The following is an 18,605-nucleotide window of genomic DNA, read 5'->3' as shown; positions in this document are numbered from 1 at the left end:
TCATTTTTCTTTGCAAAAAACATCAAGCTAAGTAAAGCTAGCTCGCTTCCGATAACATTCACATACCATTGTTTGGATGGTGGAATGTATAGAGCATTTTGAATTAAGCTAAAAAAAAAAAATTAAATTCTGGTCTGGCCATGCATTGTGACCTTAGTGGATGTAATGTCAAATGGTGAGAAAATGTTACAATTCTCTTAAATAAACTGAATTTTGGTGGTTGTAACATAAAAATGGAAAGCATTCAAGGTATATCTATGGTTTTGCCAGGCACTGTAATTTTATTACATTCACAGAAAAAAATATGTAAAAAATAATTTAATCTCTAGGTCAATTAAGAAGGTTTATGCCAGTATTCATTTCCTTTTAGGAAATGTCTCACCTCGTGAACTTCCTCTTGTGGATAAGCCTTTCCTGCTCAGACTGGTTTGGCAACCGGGACTTGCCACTCTTCACCTTCCCATAACACTGGCATGTGCTATTTTATCTGCATTTAGACGTTTCCCTATTGATAACACTTAATTAAAGTCTTGTGAGAAACTTTAATGTATCTTGGCAGACATAAGGTGAACTTGTTACGTCGTTCGCGGCTTTTATCACAATAGACGATCTTCGACGGAATCTGACGAACAGTGCCCCCTCGTGGTCATTCGCCGCCATTGCAGCGCGTGTGCATATCCTGTTTCTCTGACTCAGAGGATGATGGCTATCGGGAGAGGAGGTTAGTGGAGCTGCTCCGCATAGATGCTCGCGCCGCTGGACAACACTACGAGGAAGGTAGTAGTTTATCCTTTAATTTCACATTCATACGGAGCAACAGAGAGGAAGAGAGGGCGAAAGTAACCCGACTTGTTGACGGGTCAGTCGCTGCTTTGAACGTTCATCTGCCGAGACGTTCTCCAAGTGACATTTGCTGCTAGCTAAATTGTTGCTAGCAGAGAAACCCAAGTGACGCTTATTTTGTCGACTTTCGCAAACCACTTATCCACTTTATGGCGGTATTTCTCTCGGAAGTAACACATATCCGAGTGACACCTCGGAGTTTTCTTCTCTTGTCAGCAAAGGGGGGCGTTCAGTGAAACCGAACACCTGCTTCAACATCAGCTGCTGCCAGGTCGCAGGTTTCTGCTCCCAGCTCCGGGAACCATATTCAATTAGCCCATTTAGCCTGTAGCGTCTATCAGCTCTGTCCAGCTACAGATAAGCCACAATAACAGGTTGTAACTTGATTGCAACGCTCTGGCTTGATAGGGACGATTGTCAGCTTGGAGTTCAGTCTTCTCTTAAAGCTGCTATCCAGTCTCTAGAAAATCAACAAAACTCCGTTTAGTCAGTTTGTTACCTATAGAACAACTTGTCATGGTCACTTTTGGGTTTGTTTTGTTGTATATTGTTAATCAGAGTCCATTGGACCAACACGGGAGCCGCCAGGCATATGTCTGATGACATCACATAAGGCATATGGCAGCATATAAGTTCGTTTAAGTATGTGTATTTGGCTTTTTTCCCCCCCTTTTCTTTATTTATACGTGAAATTTCTAGTGGTTCTCAAAGCATAGGCATAACAAAAAATTTAACACTTTTCAAAAGTGCAAATTTTCTTAATTCCCTATTTCTATGAAATTGATCAAATGCCAAAGAAAGTTATACATCGCTTGGTTAGTTTCTGTAAAACTCTTAACTTTTGGGTTCTTTCAGAACACAAAACGGCGGATATCCAAAGATGGAGGGGTATGTAACATTGAAGCGCACCCGATTTTGGTTTAACCTGCCACAGCGTAGGTCGGACCCAGCCTTTTTGTCCCTTAAACCTCCAGGTTTGCTGCGGACATGCTGAGCGGTGGCCGGGCTCTGCTGGGCGAGGACAGCTCAGTGATGGCGCGCATGCAGAAGAAGTTCTGGAAGACCAAGCAGGTCCTCATCAAAGCTACAGGCAAAAAGGAGGACGAGTATGTGGTGGCTTCAGATGCCGACCTGGACGCCAAGCTTGAGGTAGGCCTGCTTATTTATAGCATGTTGGAGGGATTTCTGCATTAAGATTCCTCGATGCCAACAAGCTAATAAATGTGGCATTTTTATATAACAGTCTTTTGCCTATTGAATAGATATGACGGCATAGGTATAAAAATAACTGAGTAAATTTCTGCCTTAAAACAAAAAAACTTTCTAAAAAAAAAAAAAGGAAATTCTGAGTTTACTCCCATTTTTTTGGTGCATTTATGCTACTCTTTTATTTATTTATTTACTTTTTCCTATCAGCACTGGACCCTAATACATTGCTGCAAATAGATGTATTCAAATTATGTAAAAATGTAAAAAGAATTTAATTTGTTAAGCTGCTTTTTACTCATTTTTTAAAAAAAATTCAAGACAGAGTATCTAGTACAAAAATAAAGGTTCTGGAACGTTCCATTTGCATCGTCCCCATTTGCTTCCCATCTTTTGGAACTTAAAAACAAGCATGGACACGTCGTGTTGGTTTGTGAGGGATGTGGTACTGTGTGTGTGTGTGTGTGTGTCGCTGAATATTGAGGGATAAACTGTGAGCTTTTTGTTCAGTCTGGAACAAGATCCTGCAGCCTGTTTGCCCCCAGATCCCTCCCCGCTCTCATGGTGATCAGAAAGAGGACTGGGAAAAGAAAATTGAAACACAATATTTTAATGTTTTTTCTTCCCGTTTGCCTCAGAAATTGTCCACAGGGCACTAAATGAACAGATCAGATTTGCAAATACTTTAAACCCTTGGGTGTTTTGTGTTCTGTAATGCATGTGTTGTATATATTGCCTCTAAAACAAGGCAGGGTTTATCAGACACACATGGAGTCAGTGAACCAGTCCATATTGCGCCCAACACAACAACTTGTGCAGAATGGCCGTTCTGTATGTTGACAGATGTTTGACCACTACTGAGAGAGACACACTGAAGGAAGTCTCTGTTTATTCTTCAGTTAATAAGTAACTCTGAACATGTGCAGCTGCATCGTCCATTTTTCTGTCTTGTGGCGTTAAAGAGGTGACTCCTTATGTTGCTTTGTGTGAAGTTTTAAGCTTGTTGTTGTGTGTTTTTACTCTAAATTTGGCCCTTTCAGATGTTTTATGAAAGGTCATGGAGACTTCTATTTTGTTTCCTCTTCAGGAAAGCCTCAGAGATTCTGTTGCTATGATACATGCTGTGTACCGCCGTAGCAAGCTTTTCACAAGGCAGAGGGATGCGAAAAGGGACGATCCCAAAAAATCCACTGTTAAACTAAAATAAACTAAATGTAGAAACATTACCATAAATTCTCAAAGTAAGAATATTTGTATGCTTAAATTCATATTCCTAGGTTACAAATCTCAAATGTGTTAAGTTCTCTTGTGTTTTTCTTAAATCTTATTTTTTTGTTTTGGAATTTCTGCCATTTGGTTCCGTGCTTTGATTAGTCGGTATTGATCGGTTCTTTTTCACCCGCATTTAATTTACATACGCTTTAAGTTCCAAACGCAGTACTTTGCGTGTGAATGAATCGTAAAATTTTGCACAATTGTGGCACTCTTGGTGTTCCGTACACAAGAATTGTGCTACCACACCGACTGTCGAGTGCAGAGGACGTGAAGCAAGAGTTTTTGTTAGTGTGTGCGATTTAAACTCTCAACTCCAGAAATAATTGTTTGTCCACATAGATATGTGCGTTTATGTCAGTCTCACTGCACGTACAGAAGTATAGCTTCTGAGGAAAACGGTGGGAAAAGTGTTTGTTTAATCATCTCAATAGAAAAATTCTTCACTTCCTTAAAATATCTTAGATTTTTCTCACGTTACAATCTCAAGCCTGACTGTATTTTGATAATTACTGGTTTATTTTGTTTTTCTAAATTATACATTTTTCAGTTCTTCATCTCCTTTCACTGATACACTCCTCACCATGTGTGTCGTTTTCTGCAGTTCTTCCGCTCCGTTCAGCTAACGTGCACAGAGCTGCTGAAGGTGATCGAAAAGTACCAGCACAGAATCACACGTGAGTCAGAACCACCGATATCTGCCAATATCTTTTTTTGAATTTACAGATCGATTCTTGTTTACTCCCCTTTTTTCCCCCCATTTTTTATTCCCAGGGTTGTCCCAGGAGGAGAACGAGCTCGGCCTGTTCTTGCGTTTCCAGGCTGAACGTGACCGAACTAAGGCCGGGAACATGATGGAGGCCACCAGCAAGGCCCTGTGCACCTCTGCCAAGCAGAGGTCAGCATCTACAGCTGACCATCAGTTAACTATTGTTTGGGGCAAACTAAGATTTTAAACTCTGAAGGCTTGTGCTTCTTTTTTCTCGTGTCTTTAGGATGGCGCTTTGCCCGCCATTGCAGCGCATGTATCAGGAAGTGGAGACGTTCCGACGGCGCGCCATAGCCGACACGCTGCTGACGGTCAGCCGGATGGAGAAGACCCGCACGGAGTACAGGGGAGCGCTGCTTTGGATGAAGGACGTCTCTCAGGAACTGGACCCGGACACCTACAAACAGCTGGAGAAGTTCCGCAAGGCAGGAAGCGTTTGGATCGCTGTCGCCCCTCGGTTCCGCCCGCCCGCGTTGCTTCATTGTTCCCGTGTGTTTCTGCTCTCAGGTCCAGTCGCAGGTCAGAGGGACTAAGAGCCAGTTTGAGAAGCTGAAGAATGACGTGTGTCAGAAGGTGGACATGCTGGGAGCAAGCCGCTGTAACATGCTGTCTCACTCCCTCTGCACCTACCAGGTCCACTGCAGTTCACATACCGTCACGTGTCCGTCAGGCTCAGCCGTCGGTAACTAAAAATTTCTCTCCTCCCGGTTCCGTCAGACCACTCTGCTGCAGTTCTGGGAGAAAACGGCCAACGCCATGTCAGGAATCCATGAGGCCTTCCAAGGGCACATACCGTACCAGTTCACCACAATCAAGGTGCTGCAGGCTGCGTTTTGAATCTGTTCGAAATTCTGCCTTTAGATGTAGTAATCCAATTATTATTATTATTATTTTCATCTTTCCAGCATCTACGGGATCCACTGGAGGAAATCTCTGATTCCCAAAAAGAAGAGAAGGACGAAAAGGCCCGACAGAGCAACACAGACAGGTGAATTTTCATGTCAGTCAATTAAATGTCTTAAAACTCTGGTCTGAATCAGACATGCAAATCCTTGCAGCAGTATTCATTCTATATTTCCTTTTCCACATTTTCTCAGTACGTATTAGTTTGATTTATTGAAATAGATCAACAAAAAGTAGCACATTCTAAGGTAGAAAATATTCTTAAATAAATGTGTAATTTATGTGTAAAATGTGTAACACTTTGAAGAACCGTCTTTCGCTGAAGTTACTACTTAAAATCGTGTGGCGTTCAAGTTGATTTGCTGTTTGTTTTCTAGTTGTCAATATGTGAAAAAAAGATATTATAGATTTTAGATGCTATGCTATTACTGCCTCCTCGCTCTCAGCTTGCTCTGTTCTATTATCCTTTTCTTAAATTCTCCAAATGTCTTTTGTCCTTCCTCTCAGCCTGGTGTCCTTGGATGATGACAAGCCAGCAGAAAGTGCATCTAATTCAGGTTAGTGCTGCCCCCTGCTGGCTGAAACACAAAATAGCTCAGCCACGTTGAACAACAGTAGCCTGTAATAATTCCTTAAAGAGATTCAGACGGGCTGCTGTAAACCTTTTAGTTTTTATTGTTTGGTTTTGATCAAAATAAAAAGTTATATTTCTGTTTACCAATGCAGACCTTAAGCTCAGCAGTGATGGGCAGAGTGAGGCTGGTGAAAATGGTAAGTGATCTTTCTTTTTTTTTTTTTTTTATGTGTGTGTGTGCATTCATTTTCTGTAAATTGTCCACATGGGACTGCTGTTTGTTAGTGTGAGCGGGAAACTTTTAGACAGAGTCTGATCTCAGCGCACCAAAAACATTCCAGCCATGCACGACCTCAGAGGGCTCTCTGGAGACGCCGGCGACGACCTTATGCTCATGGCCTGTGGCATGCCGCCCCCACCAGGCGCCCCCCTGGTCCCGCCTCCTCCTCAGATCGGCGACCAGAGCGAGAGCTGGAGTTTTGGACGCTTCGAGTCCAGCCTCCCACAGCTGCCCGCCTCGGGTAAACTGGCTGGTTGTTTTCTCCACTCTCTCACTTTGACCTTAGACTTCAACTTGCTCACGCTTCTCTTCTTGGCTGCGGGGGAAATTCTTACCTTCTTCATTTCCACAATCAAACATAAGCACAAACTGCTCCTGTTAAGCTGCATTTTCTGATGTTCAGAGTCTTCTTCCTCTCGTTCTGTGAGTTTAGGTGACAGTTTGCTCTCAGTCGGTCTGCCGATCCCATCAGAACCAGGGCTAATGCTGGAGGAGGAAGATGGTGAGCGGAGCGACATGGCTTTCCTGAAGGACCTCCTCAGCCCGGGCCCAGGGGGCAGTGATGAGTTCAGCAGAGAGTGGCAGGACGCCTTTGGGACGTTCGACCCTCCCAGCGTTCCTGCAGCTGGCACCGGACCCGCCCGTCCCCCTTCCAACCCACCCAGCCCCACAGGCTTCCTGCCGTCACAGCTGCTGGATCACAGTTTGAGCTCCTCAGGTCAGCCACACAGAGCAGACAGGGTGTCCACCACGCAGCAATAAAAAGTCTGAACTTTGTGTATCTAAAATTAAGGCCTAAAATGTCTTAAATTGATTTTAAAAAGTAAGTTGACCATGCAAGCTTAATAGTTAATGGATGGATGGAGAAAGTTGTTCTTAATATGTTAATCACAGGTGTTACATTTTGTCTTGACACGAGTATTTAATATCATATATTCATATTTAATTTTTGTCAGGCAAAAGTTTGAGTTGCACTTTCAAGACAGTTAAGGCTACCGTTGTTAGCAGTAGCCTCAGCCAACTTGAGAATGTAATGAGCTAGCTAGAAAACATAGCCTTGACACACCCTTCCTAGCTAGCTAGATAACCTCGACATATCCTTGCTAACTAGCTAGCATACCCATAGCATGCCCTTGCTAACTCCACATACCCTTGCTTGCTAGGAAGGGTATATTAACGGCTAGCTATCTTTTTTTGTGGCTATCATGGGCAAGTTCAAATTAATTGCCAGTTGGATAAACGAAGTTCGTACATTTCTGTGGAGATGTAGGTCTTAAATTCTATTCAGAGTGGTCTTAAAAAGTCCTAAATTTTAGTTGGTGAAACCTGCAGAAACTTTGACAGAGGTTATCTTCACTGTTAAACAGCTTAAGAAATGTATTTACAACCATTAACTCCAGAATTTTTATTAGGGATTTTATTGCCTTACGTTGGTGTTAATAGTAAAAAACAAAAGTTTTCTTCTACTTCACAATTATGATTAAAGTTTCTGGTTGCAATGTAACAAAACATGTTAAAAGATGGACCAACACTTTCATAATGACTCTCATCTATCTTGTGTCCCCTGCATACTTTAGGTTGGGTGACCCCCCCCATGTTCCAAGCTCCACCCCTGCAGCTGCCCCCTGGTCAGAACCAGGCAGCTCCCCGCTCTCAGCCGGCTGCAGCTAACGGTACGACGCTCGGCTTTAGAAAACGTCTCAGCAGAACTGCTTCTTCCCAACCTGACCCTTCTGTCTGACGTTTCCTACAGCAGCTTCAGGAGGATCCAAAGACATGTCTGCGTGGTTCAACCTGTTCGCCGACCTCGACCCGCTTTCCAACCCCGACGCCATCGGACGCTCTGCTGATGAGCTGCTCAACGCCTGAACCTCTCGGAGCTGCTTCAATGTACCTTCACTCTCTCTTTGAAAAAACAAAAATCTGTATTACTGCAAATTTTCATTCCATCATAATTGAGCACATACACACACTAATCTCCTTAGAGGCTTGAAACACTGAGCTGATAAACTCTCAGCTGCTGTAACCGACTTTAATACCAAGTTAAACACCGAGGCTGCGGTGGTTCGTGTTACCTGATCATGACTGCAGCGCCTGGACGTTAGGGAGGGTGTCTGGGCCCCGCCTTTGTTTTGGATGTTGCCGTGCGCTTTCTGTGTTTGGTTTGTTTGGGCGTGTGTCTGTTTGCTGAGTGTACATACCCAGAGATCCAGAATGGATAAAAAAAAAGAAAAAAAAAGCCGCTTTCTGTGGCATTTCAGTTTTGCTGAAAACGGTTTGTGTAAAGTACCACATGATTGTCACAAATGATTCATAGGTTGGGATGTGATAGGTCTGTTTTTCAGAAGTCCTGACCCCAAACACGACACGCTAATCCATCATTTACAGGCAAAGTGAAACCACTACACTTTCATTGCATTTAAACAAAAGTTTAAAGCCAAAATGTGTATCTAGTACTTTTTCAATGTACACTTTCAGCTCTTTATGGGGTAAAACCAATATAACAAGCTGATGTTTGCTGGGTAGTTTCCAGAAAGCCAAATTTGTCTTTCATGTTCTATAGAATCGGAGAAAACTGCCATCGCTTTCTGTGGCGTCTCATTTATGGAACGAACATTTTAGCGATTTGGAAACTAGTTTTAAATCAGCCCCTAACTACTTGTACGACTGCATCGTTTAAGCAGTTTGTTCTTCCTGCTTTGTGCATGAGCTACTGCCATGTTTATCTGTTTGCAGTCAAACTTGTCTGCACACCTTATGCCCAAAGAAAATAAGCAAACTATACGACAGAACGCCGAGGCAGGTACAGAAAAATGCAATCTAACAGCTGAAGTTAACATTTTTTTTCTCAAGTTATAACTAAGTTTTTTGGTAATAAAATATGGTTAAATGACTGATAAACGATGAGCACAACTGGAAAGTTATTGGGTTTTCTCTGGGGTCATAAAACGTCACATTTCATAAGCGTGAACAAACCCAAACTAAGATCAGAACCAAAATAAGTGCAAATAAGTTGAAACTTACATTTTACAGTAAATTTTATGTGATATTTGTCTAGAACTGAAGCAGAGTGGATTGTTCATGTGTATGGATTGGAAGTTGGAACGGAGGAAATGGTCAAAAGGTGGTTACAATCCGGCAAAGAGGTGAATTGACCCACACCCAGTTTTAGAAATGGGTACTCCTAACTTTCATTTTGGTTTGGAAAGGTTCAAGATGTCAAATTTGGGATTTAGAAAGCTGACCACTGAGCCAGATAAATATTTCCAACTGCAGATGAAAAGACCAAATCAGAAAGTCAATATATCTCCTGAAAGCTAACACAAGCTTGCTAACATGACTATGAATCAGAGTTGTAACAGTAACTGTCTAGTTCACCGTCATTAACTTCTGCTAATTAGAAATGGAACTGCATATTTTGGGGTTCTTACACACTTGTAGGTCAATTTTCCAGATTTTTCCAGAGATCTGTTCTTCTTAGCTCCTATTAGCGCATTAGCAAATATTTCTACTCTGGTCAGTCTTAGAAAATGAAACCTGGCAGAAACAGATGGATGGATGAGTCAGAATTGGATGCCACAGATGACTTGTAGATATACATATATTTTTCAATACTTCCTTTAGTTTTTTAACACTAACCCACAACTACAAATTAACTTTGCAAGAGGACTATTATTTGGTCATAAAGTATTAGTCTGGCATGTCATGTTTTTCCACATCCTCTCACAGCTAAACTGGTAAAAGCAGAGCTAACTGAGCCATTTAATGGGTTCTTCATGATGCAGCGGATACCAAATGCCTAGACATCTGGTTGAGATTTAGTCAAATGGTCTGGAGCTAACTTTAAACTGTGAATTCTCAGACTGAAATTCAAGGTGTGCAACATCTACAAGCAACATGGTTGAAATTCCATCTACTGAATCCATCATCACAAGTCTAAGGCCAAGAAGATTTTGCTTGCAAATACTTAGTGTGTCATAATCATAATAATCAGCTCTCTGGGCATTGTGAGATACAAAACCATAATAACTATGAAATAAAACTCAAATATTGACTATTTTAGCTTCGTGTGCCGTTAAACACATAGTATCTGTGTTTAACTGAATCAATCCGAAGGAACTGCTTAACAAAAAGGGATTCGTCTCCATGTGTGGAGTTCTGACAACTGAGTGCTTCAGTGTGATTTAGTGCAAATTTGTTTCTAAAAGGGATTTTTAAATGAAAAATACAAAGGGTCCAAAATGCACCGAATCCTCAGTTGGGATATTTGTTTGCTGACATTTTTAACAAGCTGCACATTAATATCCCAGCTCACCTACAAGACTTATGTTTCACTTCATTTACCTTCTATTGCAACTTTAAAAAAAAAAAAAAAAGACTACTAGAATATTACTATTTCTGTCACATCAAATGTAAATCTTACTTTTCACACTGAAAATAAAAGAATGTATTTCTCAAGTCAATAAGAGACGAGTCGTTTATTGTAACTATGCCTTTTATTTCACTCAAAGGGGTTTAAAAGATGAAAACTTGGCAGTTTGGTTCCCTATCAACTGGACACGCAAACAAAGAAACGAAGCCTCATTCCAAAATGCTTTTCTTTCCACACTGAAACAAGCATCCATGTTTCAGATGTTTCATCTTTTTTTTTTCTCTCTTTTTTTTTTTTGTTGTTGTCTTTTTTGGTGGCATTTCCAAGGGACAAGTCGGAACATGCCGCCATCGTTGTGATTGTGTTTCAGCAAGTGGATTTTGGAACGGGCCAATTTTATTTTTTTATTTTTCTCCCTTTTTTGTCGTAACTAGCCGTTGCTCCAAGTCGGGTCGCTGAAATAACAAATAACATCCACACTTTTCTACATCTACTCTGCTACAAATTAAAGTCAGTCGGGATTTCCACCGTGTGAGGCTACATAGAAAGCAGTTGTTGTTTTGCTCCGTTTATGTTAGCATATATCTTTGTATCCTACTCTCTACGACCTGAGATGTCGGTTCTTGTTTAGAAATCTCCGAAGACCCAATTCGTCTCCTGTCTGATAAATAAATACATTATTATTCACAATAATGAGTCAAGTTGTAATTCACAGTACTCAGCTGAGAAGTCGTACGTTACACTTGTTGCCTCGTCCGATTACATATCTCTGTCAGCCAGTAATACAAACACAGTGCCTCTGTATTTACAAGTCCAGTACATTCCTGTCCCACTGTAGCAGGCACCGTTAAGTAATTGTGACATCTACAAAAATACAGGAGGGTGGGTTCTGACCCGGAGAGGCTGTCAATGTGTAAAGTACAGTCATCTAACCAGATTCAGTTTATCTCAGTGAAACTTTTGTTATCTCTTCGTTAAAGAGTGAAGTCTTTATTTTAGTTCATTTAGTGTATTATTCTGGATTATTTAGTCTCTCTAAAACGTAGAATTTGTGAATTTCATACAGCGTAACATAATTGCAGACATCAATGTAAAATGGCAGACAATGAGATAGCTGGAGACACTCAAAACAGCTGCTGTTTATCAGGATCATGACTGAAGCAGTGCTAGGCTAAATTCTTTCCCAAAGCAACTGCAGCGGTTTTCAAAAACAAATGTTCGATTTGGAAATAGTCCTACAAAAATATGGCAAGCCGACAAGAAAAATTTCAGTTTTGCACAATTTCCGAACACTCCGTCGCTTAGTGACTTGAAAGGTAAGCTTTTGTATGTTTGCTCTTTAGAAAAACTGTAACAATGCAGCTGTCAGATTTCCAATCTTTGGTCTTGTAGGACTTTGATTTGCTGACATTGACTGGAGCCGGTTCTGTTTCCCTTAAAATTTATCAGTAACGGTCATTAGCTATTTAGGATTACAAGTTTGAGACAGCAGTTGCAGTAAAACATTACTTATAACATTTTGAAGCAGAAAATTCCAATGTAGTAGAGATATTTAAGCCTTTTTAGAATCTTATGTCATCAGTTAGCATGGTTAGGGTTCTTTATATTTAGTCTCTTTATCATACTAATTTCAGATTGACTTAACATAGAACAGGCATGGCCCATATAAACATATAGAATCCATTGCTATGCTAGAGATGTACAAACAAATTTGCTACAAGGTTGATCGGTTGGGTTGAGTAACATCAAACCTAAACTGCGTGATAGTTGAAAGCTATCTACTTTCAATACTCCTGTGGTCTGTAGAATTATGTCTTAGAAGTAACAAACAGTGTAAGATATTTGAAAGGAGTACCTTTACCCTCAGTCGGGTATTGAACTGGCTAGAATTGGAAATGTTGGTAGATTTTTCATCTAGGAGTTAAGGTAAAGAATTACATTATATAGCAATTTCACAGATTGAGCTGTTTCGGTAATGCTAACCATGCTAAGTGTAGTTTGTTTGAACCATTAACAGTACACAGTTTCATTTGATTCTTTGCTGGCTATACAAATAGTTTAAAATTGTCTATTTTCTGCAACCCAGATTACCTCGATGGTCTGCGGATGCGTGGAACCTTGGATTGACCAGCCTCTCCGTGAGAAAAACCCTGCAAGTAGGTGCATTCAAAAGCAATACAAGCCGACCAAGACAGGAGGACCTCATCGAAGAGGAGGAGCTCGCAAAACGGAGAAAAGATGGGCGAGGGTGGGCAAAGGTTGGCGCTGGAGGGAGGTCGGGCGTGGGGAGGGGCAAGCAGACACAGGTTGAACATGCGTCGAACATCATAGCCCTGGCCTGTGTTTCCCATAGATACCCTGCAAATGGCTGATAAAAAAGTAGCAAACAGATCCCAGGATTTGGTCTGCAAGTATTTTAAGGATATACTGTTTGTACTTTTTCTTCTTTGCTCCTTGTATCTACAGCCTTCATAGTGCAATGATCACTATGAAGTGCAATGATCATGCTGTGACCATCATAACGCTCACAGCGTTATGATGGTTCAGGGAAACTGCGGTCTAAAACATCAGGCACATTTTTGAACTTCTCACATCCCTTCAAGGTATGCTACGATTCATCTGGCAGCACCAAAGTTAACCTCTGTGGTCGATCTGGCGGTCTCCAAGAAAACCAGCGGCCTTTTTTTTTCATAATGGAAGGCATAATTTATATCAAGACAAACAACCGTAGGTAGAAAAACAGATATGTCTGTGGAAAGGCGCCATGGTATAATACGATGAAATCAAAAGAAATGTCTGTCTGTTTTCCCCCCTTTTCCTCCTACAAGAACAGGAACAGAACCAGTGCTGAAGGTAGAAGAAAGCGGTGAAATGTGAGCTACAAAACGCCTGCTCTGGAAAGCAGGAGTCTCAGGTCAGAGGAGGCGGCAGTGGAAAGAGCTTTTTAAAAAAAGAAGGACATCAGAGAGAGCGCAGCTGGCATGCTAAAGGCATTTTTTTTGTTTGTTTTAGAAGCAAAACGGTTGATTCCGTAGTGTTTTCTGATTCAGCTGATAGGAAGGGGAACAAGGGTTGTTGACTTTGAGGCCAACTGGGCAGTCAGAAGCTCTCAGGCTCTTCCAGGAGACAGGGCTGGGTGGACAGAGGCACCAGGGACGGGGACAGGCTCCGGAGGCCCAACCCCGGGCGAAAGTTGAGGTCCGGGGCGGGAAGCAGGGGCTTGAGGATGCTGACGAGGCAGAAAGCAGAACCGCTGTTGGGGATGAAGTTGACCTTGTTGCGGTCGGGACACAGGAAGGGAGGGATCTCCTCCAGAGGTTTGGGCCTTAAAACAAAGTGACACATAGTTGGTCACATCAGTATTCCTTTGATATGAGTTACGGATTTATCATAAAACTTGAAAACTACTCACATGGACTCTTCAGATACTCTGACCTTCTCACAACCCTCTGGTGGTTCTCTCTTGAACATGTAACTGTTGTTGGGTCTGGGAGAGGCGGCGTACTTGGGCAGTGGGGAGCACGGACTTAGCTCTGGTTAAAAGGAGCATTTATTGCCCATTCTTAAAGTGTAAACTCTAAAATTCAAAATGCACTGCATCTTGAGTAAAATCGAGTTCTGCTCACCTTTCTCATCGTAGGGGCTGCCTCCAGCCGTGTCGTTGAGGACGCTGAGGTAGGAGGGGGAGATGGAGTCCGGACGGCTGCTGCAGTTGCTGTGGTTGCCGCTAAGGCCACCCCCCGATGGAGTCTGCGTGTCGATGCTGCGGGTGCTGCTGCTGCGCTGAGGGGGAACCGGTGGCGGCGCGCGGTGGCCATCGGGGACATCCTGCGGCTGGGTGAATAAGTCACAAAAACAGCGTTGCAGCAATGCAACCCGCTATCCTTCATGGAATGCATCAACATGTTCTAGGGGACTCACAACAATGGTCTCGTCCTTCTCCGGGGTGTCTCGGATGATGATGCGCTCGATTTCCTGGTTCAGGCCCTCCACGCTGTTGCGGAAGCGAGGAGCCGAGGATTTGGATATAGGGATGGGTATGAGGATGGTCTTGGGCATAGGGGACTGCGCAAACACGAGGAAGTATGTTTAGAAAGCAGCACACCCATCGGAAACATTGTTACAGCAGACAAACTACAGAAAGCAACAAATAACAGTGTGATTACTATATCATGCTTCTCATCAGCTAACAAGGATGGTGACGTCTTTTGGCCCAGGAGACATTTCCAGACTGAAAATACAACTCTTTAAAGGAAATTGCATCGTACGAGTTCCAACTAAATTTAACTTACTATTACTAAGTATTTTTAAGTTGAAATGTACTTCAAAGTGAGGAGCCTCAACTTAACTTAGGACTGTTGTTTCACAGAATGGTTTGAATTAAAGGGTTTTTGTTAGTGGCTGTAAAATTTGGTCAATGAACACTAGGGGTCACAGTTGACACATTAAAATTACATTAAATTACAGTATTACTGATTTATTTTTACTTATGAAGAAAAATCAGTAATACTGTTTTGCTCTGGTTGCAGGCATTAGTACAGAATCAGTGCATGATCACCTGTGACTGAATGATGGCATGGCTGCCGTTGAACGGGGATTTGCGGTCCTTGTCCCTCCGATGGCGGCTGCTGCGCTTGCTGCGCTGAAGCTGCTGACGCAATTTGGCAATCTGGAGAAGAAAACGTTAACATTAATGTTGCTGGAACGAACCCATAGATCTGGTAGCAGTGTACATGTGCAAGGCAAGACCAAGAGAAAGTGGGACGCAGACCTCCTTGAGTTGGTCGGTGCTCCCACAGGAGGCCGAGCGTTTGTGAGAGCCCCTCCTCCTCTCATCTGCCCAGGCCCTGGGGGTCTGAGACGAATGCATACACCATGTTTTTCATCATATAGCAACATACTTTATTATTTTTAACGTTTAGAATTCAAAAGAAAAAAAAAAACATGTTGCTATTCGTCGTTTGTGGTGTATTGATGTGCTGTGGCAGAAAGATCTCTTTGATCAGGAGTCTCTGTTCGAAGTCTGTCACCGGTTGACAAGCAACGCAGCCCGATGATGCAACCACCTGCAACCTCCCTGAACCTTGTTGTGTTCATTGACACGCTGACAGTCACATTTTGCTTCGAAGCGGGAAAAAAAGAGGCACAAACACAAACTTGAGCTGCTTCAGCTGACAGACACAATCTCATCTGTGCCAAATCAAAATAATGTTTTGAATAGAAATGTGCCGATCTGATATTAATACCTGTATCAGTCCCAATGTTGAAAACAATTCTAGATCAGGTATTGGTGAAAATGATCTATAAGGGCAGATCTATTTTGTCTGTCACAGTTTATTTTTTACATGTTTGACCAAGGAAGTCAACTTATTGTTTTTCTCAGTTTCAGTATTATTTATTTTACACTGGCTGTTATTTTCCTAATAGCATTGACTGAACAAACTACAGGTGTGTTGTTTTTTTACATGTTTGTAGCTTGTGAAGCTGTTGGTGTATTTTAGTGTTCTGTATTGGTGTACTGTTATCTGCACCAGCGTACTTGTAATTCAGTATATTTATGTCTCCGTTTAAGAAAAGAGACGTTTTAAGTCAATTCGGCACCTTTTTTCTGTATCAGATCGGTATCGGCCGATACCAAACCTCAGATATCTGTATCGGTATCGGAAGTGAAAAAAGTGGAAAAGTGCATCCCTAGTTTTGAAAGCATCTAAATGAAGGAACTGTTAACAGGTTAGGCTTTTTTTTTTTTTTTTTAAATAGTCACAATTCTACATCAATTATACACTACTTTGTGATTATCTATACATAAAACCCAATAAAACACACTGAAGTTTGTGGTTGTGACGTCAAATATGCATTTGTAACGTTTTGAAATAGCTCAGGAAGAAAAAAAAAAAAAAACTTTACATTGTAATGAGCACAAGCATGGAACAAACACTCACCTGCGTCGCTTTGTCCCTCATGTAGGGAACGTGTTGTTGCTGGCTGTCGTCCTGAGGCCAGGGACCTGTCAGGTGAGAGCCAGCGAGCGCGCCCTGCGAGGGCCACAGCTGGACGCAATGGTGGGAGTCGGCGAGGAGAATGGAGGAAGGGGAACGGACGAGCTCAGAGGGCGAGGAGGCCGACACCGGCAGAGAACCGCGGGGAGGCGCAGATGGTTAAGGCCACGGTCTGAGGGGGAAAAGGAGAAAGATGAGTAGGAAGGCCTGAGAATGCAAACAGTGTCCGCAAACGGTAAACAAATCAACAGCTGTTCTGATGGATAAGCCTGTGAACGTTCCACGTTGGTATGTCTAGGTTTAATCCAAACCATGCTGGGCAGAGGGGATATACCCCCCCTTGGGTAATGGCATTAAAACAGCTTTAGACACAGGCGGGGCAGGGTAGGGGCATTGGAGGACATGCAGTTTTTGGCTAACTGACCCAGATGGGAGCTACTGTTGGTTGTTTTGTTGTATTGATACATTATTGACCTATATACAAAGGTTCATAACGCATACCTGACGATTTAGAAAGAAAAAACAATACTAATATTATGTTCTTCTACTGCTTTTCCCATTTTGAAGACTTTTAATCACAACATATGCACCATTTATTCACATGTCCAAACAGCTTTGCTTGACTGTGCAGGTCCCAGAGCTAAATTTGGAAGGAGCCTTGACCAGCAACACATTACTGTTGCTAGGGAACCTGGCAAGGAGGTAGGGGGGGGACTTGGTGATCTTTATTAACACACAGCAGCAGGAGTGTCTGCGTGTGTTTTGTAGCTGAATAGGGAGTTCAGGGATCAGCTCATCAACACTTCAGCCTTTTCTTGTTTCTCCAGTAGCACTGCTGCTGGTAGTTTTAAGTCATCAGTAAAGAGTCTCATTCTGCTGCTGTAGCACTGCCCTTTGTGCCGATCCAGACATCAATTTTGACCTTGTTTAAAGAGAGAAAGGCTACAAAGTCTCCAACTAATAGAAAAGAAAAACTGATCCACAGAGTATAAAAGTGAAACAGTTGAAAATAACAACACGTTTGTTTATATTATTCATGATATAAGCAAAGAGTAAAGTATCAGCAAAACATACAATAAGAATAATATAAATTCACAACTTAAATTGGAGGATTTTCAACCACGCACTCCAAAATCACAGAGCTTTTTGTCAAATAGTGAATGCACCATATCAAGGTGCTATTAAGCAACACTCTTCATTGTGGAAAGCACTTACTGAGGGAAGGAAACTCAAAGATTTGCAATTTTTTAGTATCTGACATGTTCGAATTAAGTTAGAGGATGTCAGGGATATAAGAAATCCGCACTTTCTAAGACATCCCTGTAGCTTATTAACCGTGAGAGAGAGCGAAGCCATGAGTCAATAACAGGAAGGCTAAACTTTTTTTATTTTTTACTTTTAGCCTCCTGTTATTGAACACGCTGGATCTGGTAAAGCCTTTTATAAATCTCAACATTACGATAAAGACCTACATTCTCTGGAGGACAATAATTAAGACTGTTTACAGTAAATAATGCTAGCTGTACTAAAGATAGCAACTCGGTAATCATTCTACTAAATACTAAATACAGTGTATTTAGTACTGGCCCCCTTGTGACCAGTATGACATCACCACACTGCCGATAAGTTGGCTTTCATTTGTGTCACTTTTATATTTCATATTTTAACAGCGGTCGGAATAATCGTTGCTTTCAACTTTTAAATAAAACTAATCATATTCATTATGTGTTTACATATATATATTTTTTAATATAGTGAAACATATTTTTACCCAAGCTGTTTATGTCACTCATAAATCATTCATTTTATTCCAGCTCTTTCTGCTTCCACATGCTCCGTCTTGCATGTCATCTCGGATCTGTCATTTAAAAACACGACAGAGCAAAGCCAAAAAAAATAAATAAAAATAAATAAAATCACCCGAAGAACCCGCCAATAACATAACCTGGACTATTAAGAAAATACATTTAACGCAACCGACATGATCCTAAATAAGTTAAAACGAATAAATTGTGCAAGATGTGGTTGCGGAGTGCAATGTAGGCCGCTTTTGTTTACATGGAGGGAAGCATGCACCCCATCCCCACGCATCAATACTAAAACAGCATGCAATGCTTTGCAAATGTTGCCTCTCTTAGTCAATATTACAACAATGCAAGCTGCATGCAGACAATAATAATAATAATAATGATAATAATAATTTGAAATAAATACATAAATAATACACTGACCTGCAGAAAATAAATGCAGCAGAGCATGGAGCAGCCCAGCCCCTGTTTGCCGCCTCCTGAAGATGCTAAAGAGGCGGAGGAAAAAGGCTGAGCAAGCTGCAGGCTGCTTCCACACAGAAACAGGCAGACATGGAAAAGGTCAAAGCACGGGCTTCG

The 18,605-nt window shown here is 41.8% G+C and overlaps 2 protein-coding genes across 5 annotated transcripts; one reads left to right on the top strand and one right to left on the bottom strand.

Moving 5' to 3' along the window:
• Nucleotides 1-671: 671 nt before the first annotated feature.
• ica1l (islet cell autoantigen 1 like) lies at nucleotides 672-8,076 on the top strand. 4 transcript variants are annotated; one of them, XM_023329433.1, is made up of 15 exons: nucleotides 672-777; nucleotides 1,699-1,731; nucleotides 1,818-1,992; nucleotides 3,926-3,998; nucleotides 4,096-4,219; nucleotides 4,317-4,515; nucleotides 4,598-4,723; nucleotides 4,808-4,906; nucleotides 4,996-5,078; nucleotides 5,501-5,550; nucleotides 5,720-5,764; nucleotides 5,909-6,088; nucleotides 6,281-6,565; nucleotides 7,425-7,520; nucleotides 7,604-8,076. In XM_023329433.1, the coding sequence occupies exons 2-15, from the start codon at nucleotides 1,724-1,726 to the stop codon at nucleotides 7,714-7,716; spliced, it is 1,656 nt and encodes a 551-aa protein (XP_023185201.1). In that variant the 5' UTR covers nucleotides 672-777; nucleotides 1,699-1,723; the 3' UTR covers nucleotides 7,717-8,076. The 4 variants fall into 4 exon arrangements, with proteins under 4 accessions (XP_023185201.1, XP_023185200.1, XP_005808116.1 ...); XM_023329432.1 differs by having other exon boundaries at nucleotides 7,601-8,076; XM_005808059.2 differs by lacking the exon at nucleotides 5,909-6,088 and having other exon boundaries at nucleotides 7,601-8,076.
• A 2,248-nt stretch (nucleotides 8,077-10,324) lies between these two features.
• On the bottom strand, nucleotides 10,325-16,377 carry fam117b (family with sequence similarity 117 member B; the record flags this gene model as incomplete). Its single annotated transcript, XM_005808060.2, has 7 exons — nucleotides 10,325-13,544; nucleotides 13,632-13,752; nucleotides 13,846-14,053; nucleotides 14,141-14,284; nucleotides 14,778-14,888; nucleotides 14,991-15,074; nucleotides 16,162-16,377. Coding segments are annotated over 7 exons (1,110 nt in total), but the record flags the coding sequence as incomplete, so codon positions are not given.
• Between the last annotated feature and the right edge of the window lie 2,228 nt (nucleotides 16,378-18,605).

Source organism: Xiphophorus maculatus, chromosome 24, assembly GCF_002775205.1.
Source record: "Xiphophorus maculatus strain JP 163 A chromosome 24, X_maculatus-5.0-male, whole genome shotgun sequence".
Lineage (NCBI taxonomy): Eukaryota > Metazoa > Chordata > Actinopteri > Cyprinodontiformes > Poeciliidae > Xiphophorus > Xiphophorus maculatus.
The sequence above is the reverse complement of the archived record's forward strand: the minus strand, read 5'-3'. Positions and strand labels throughout refer to the sequence as shown.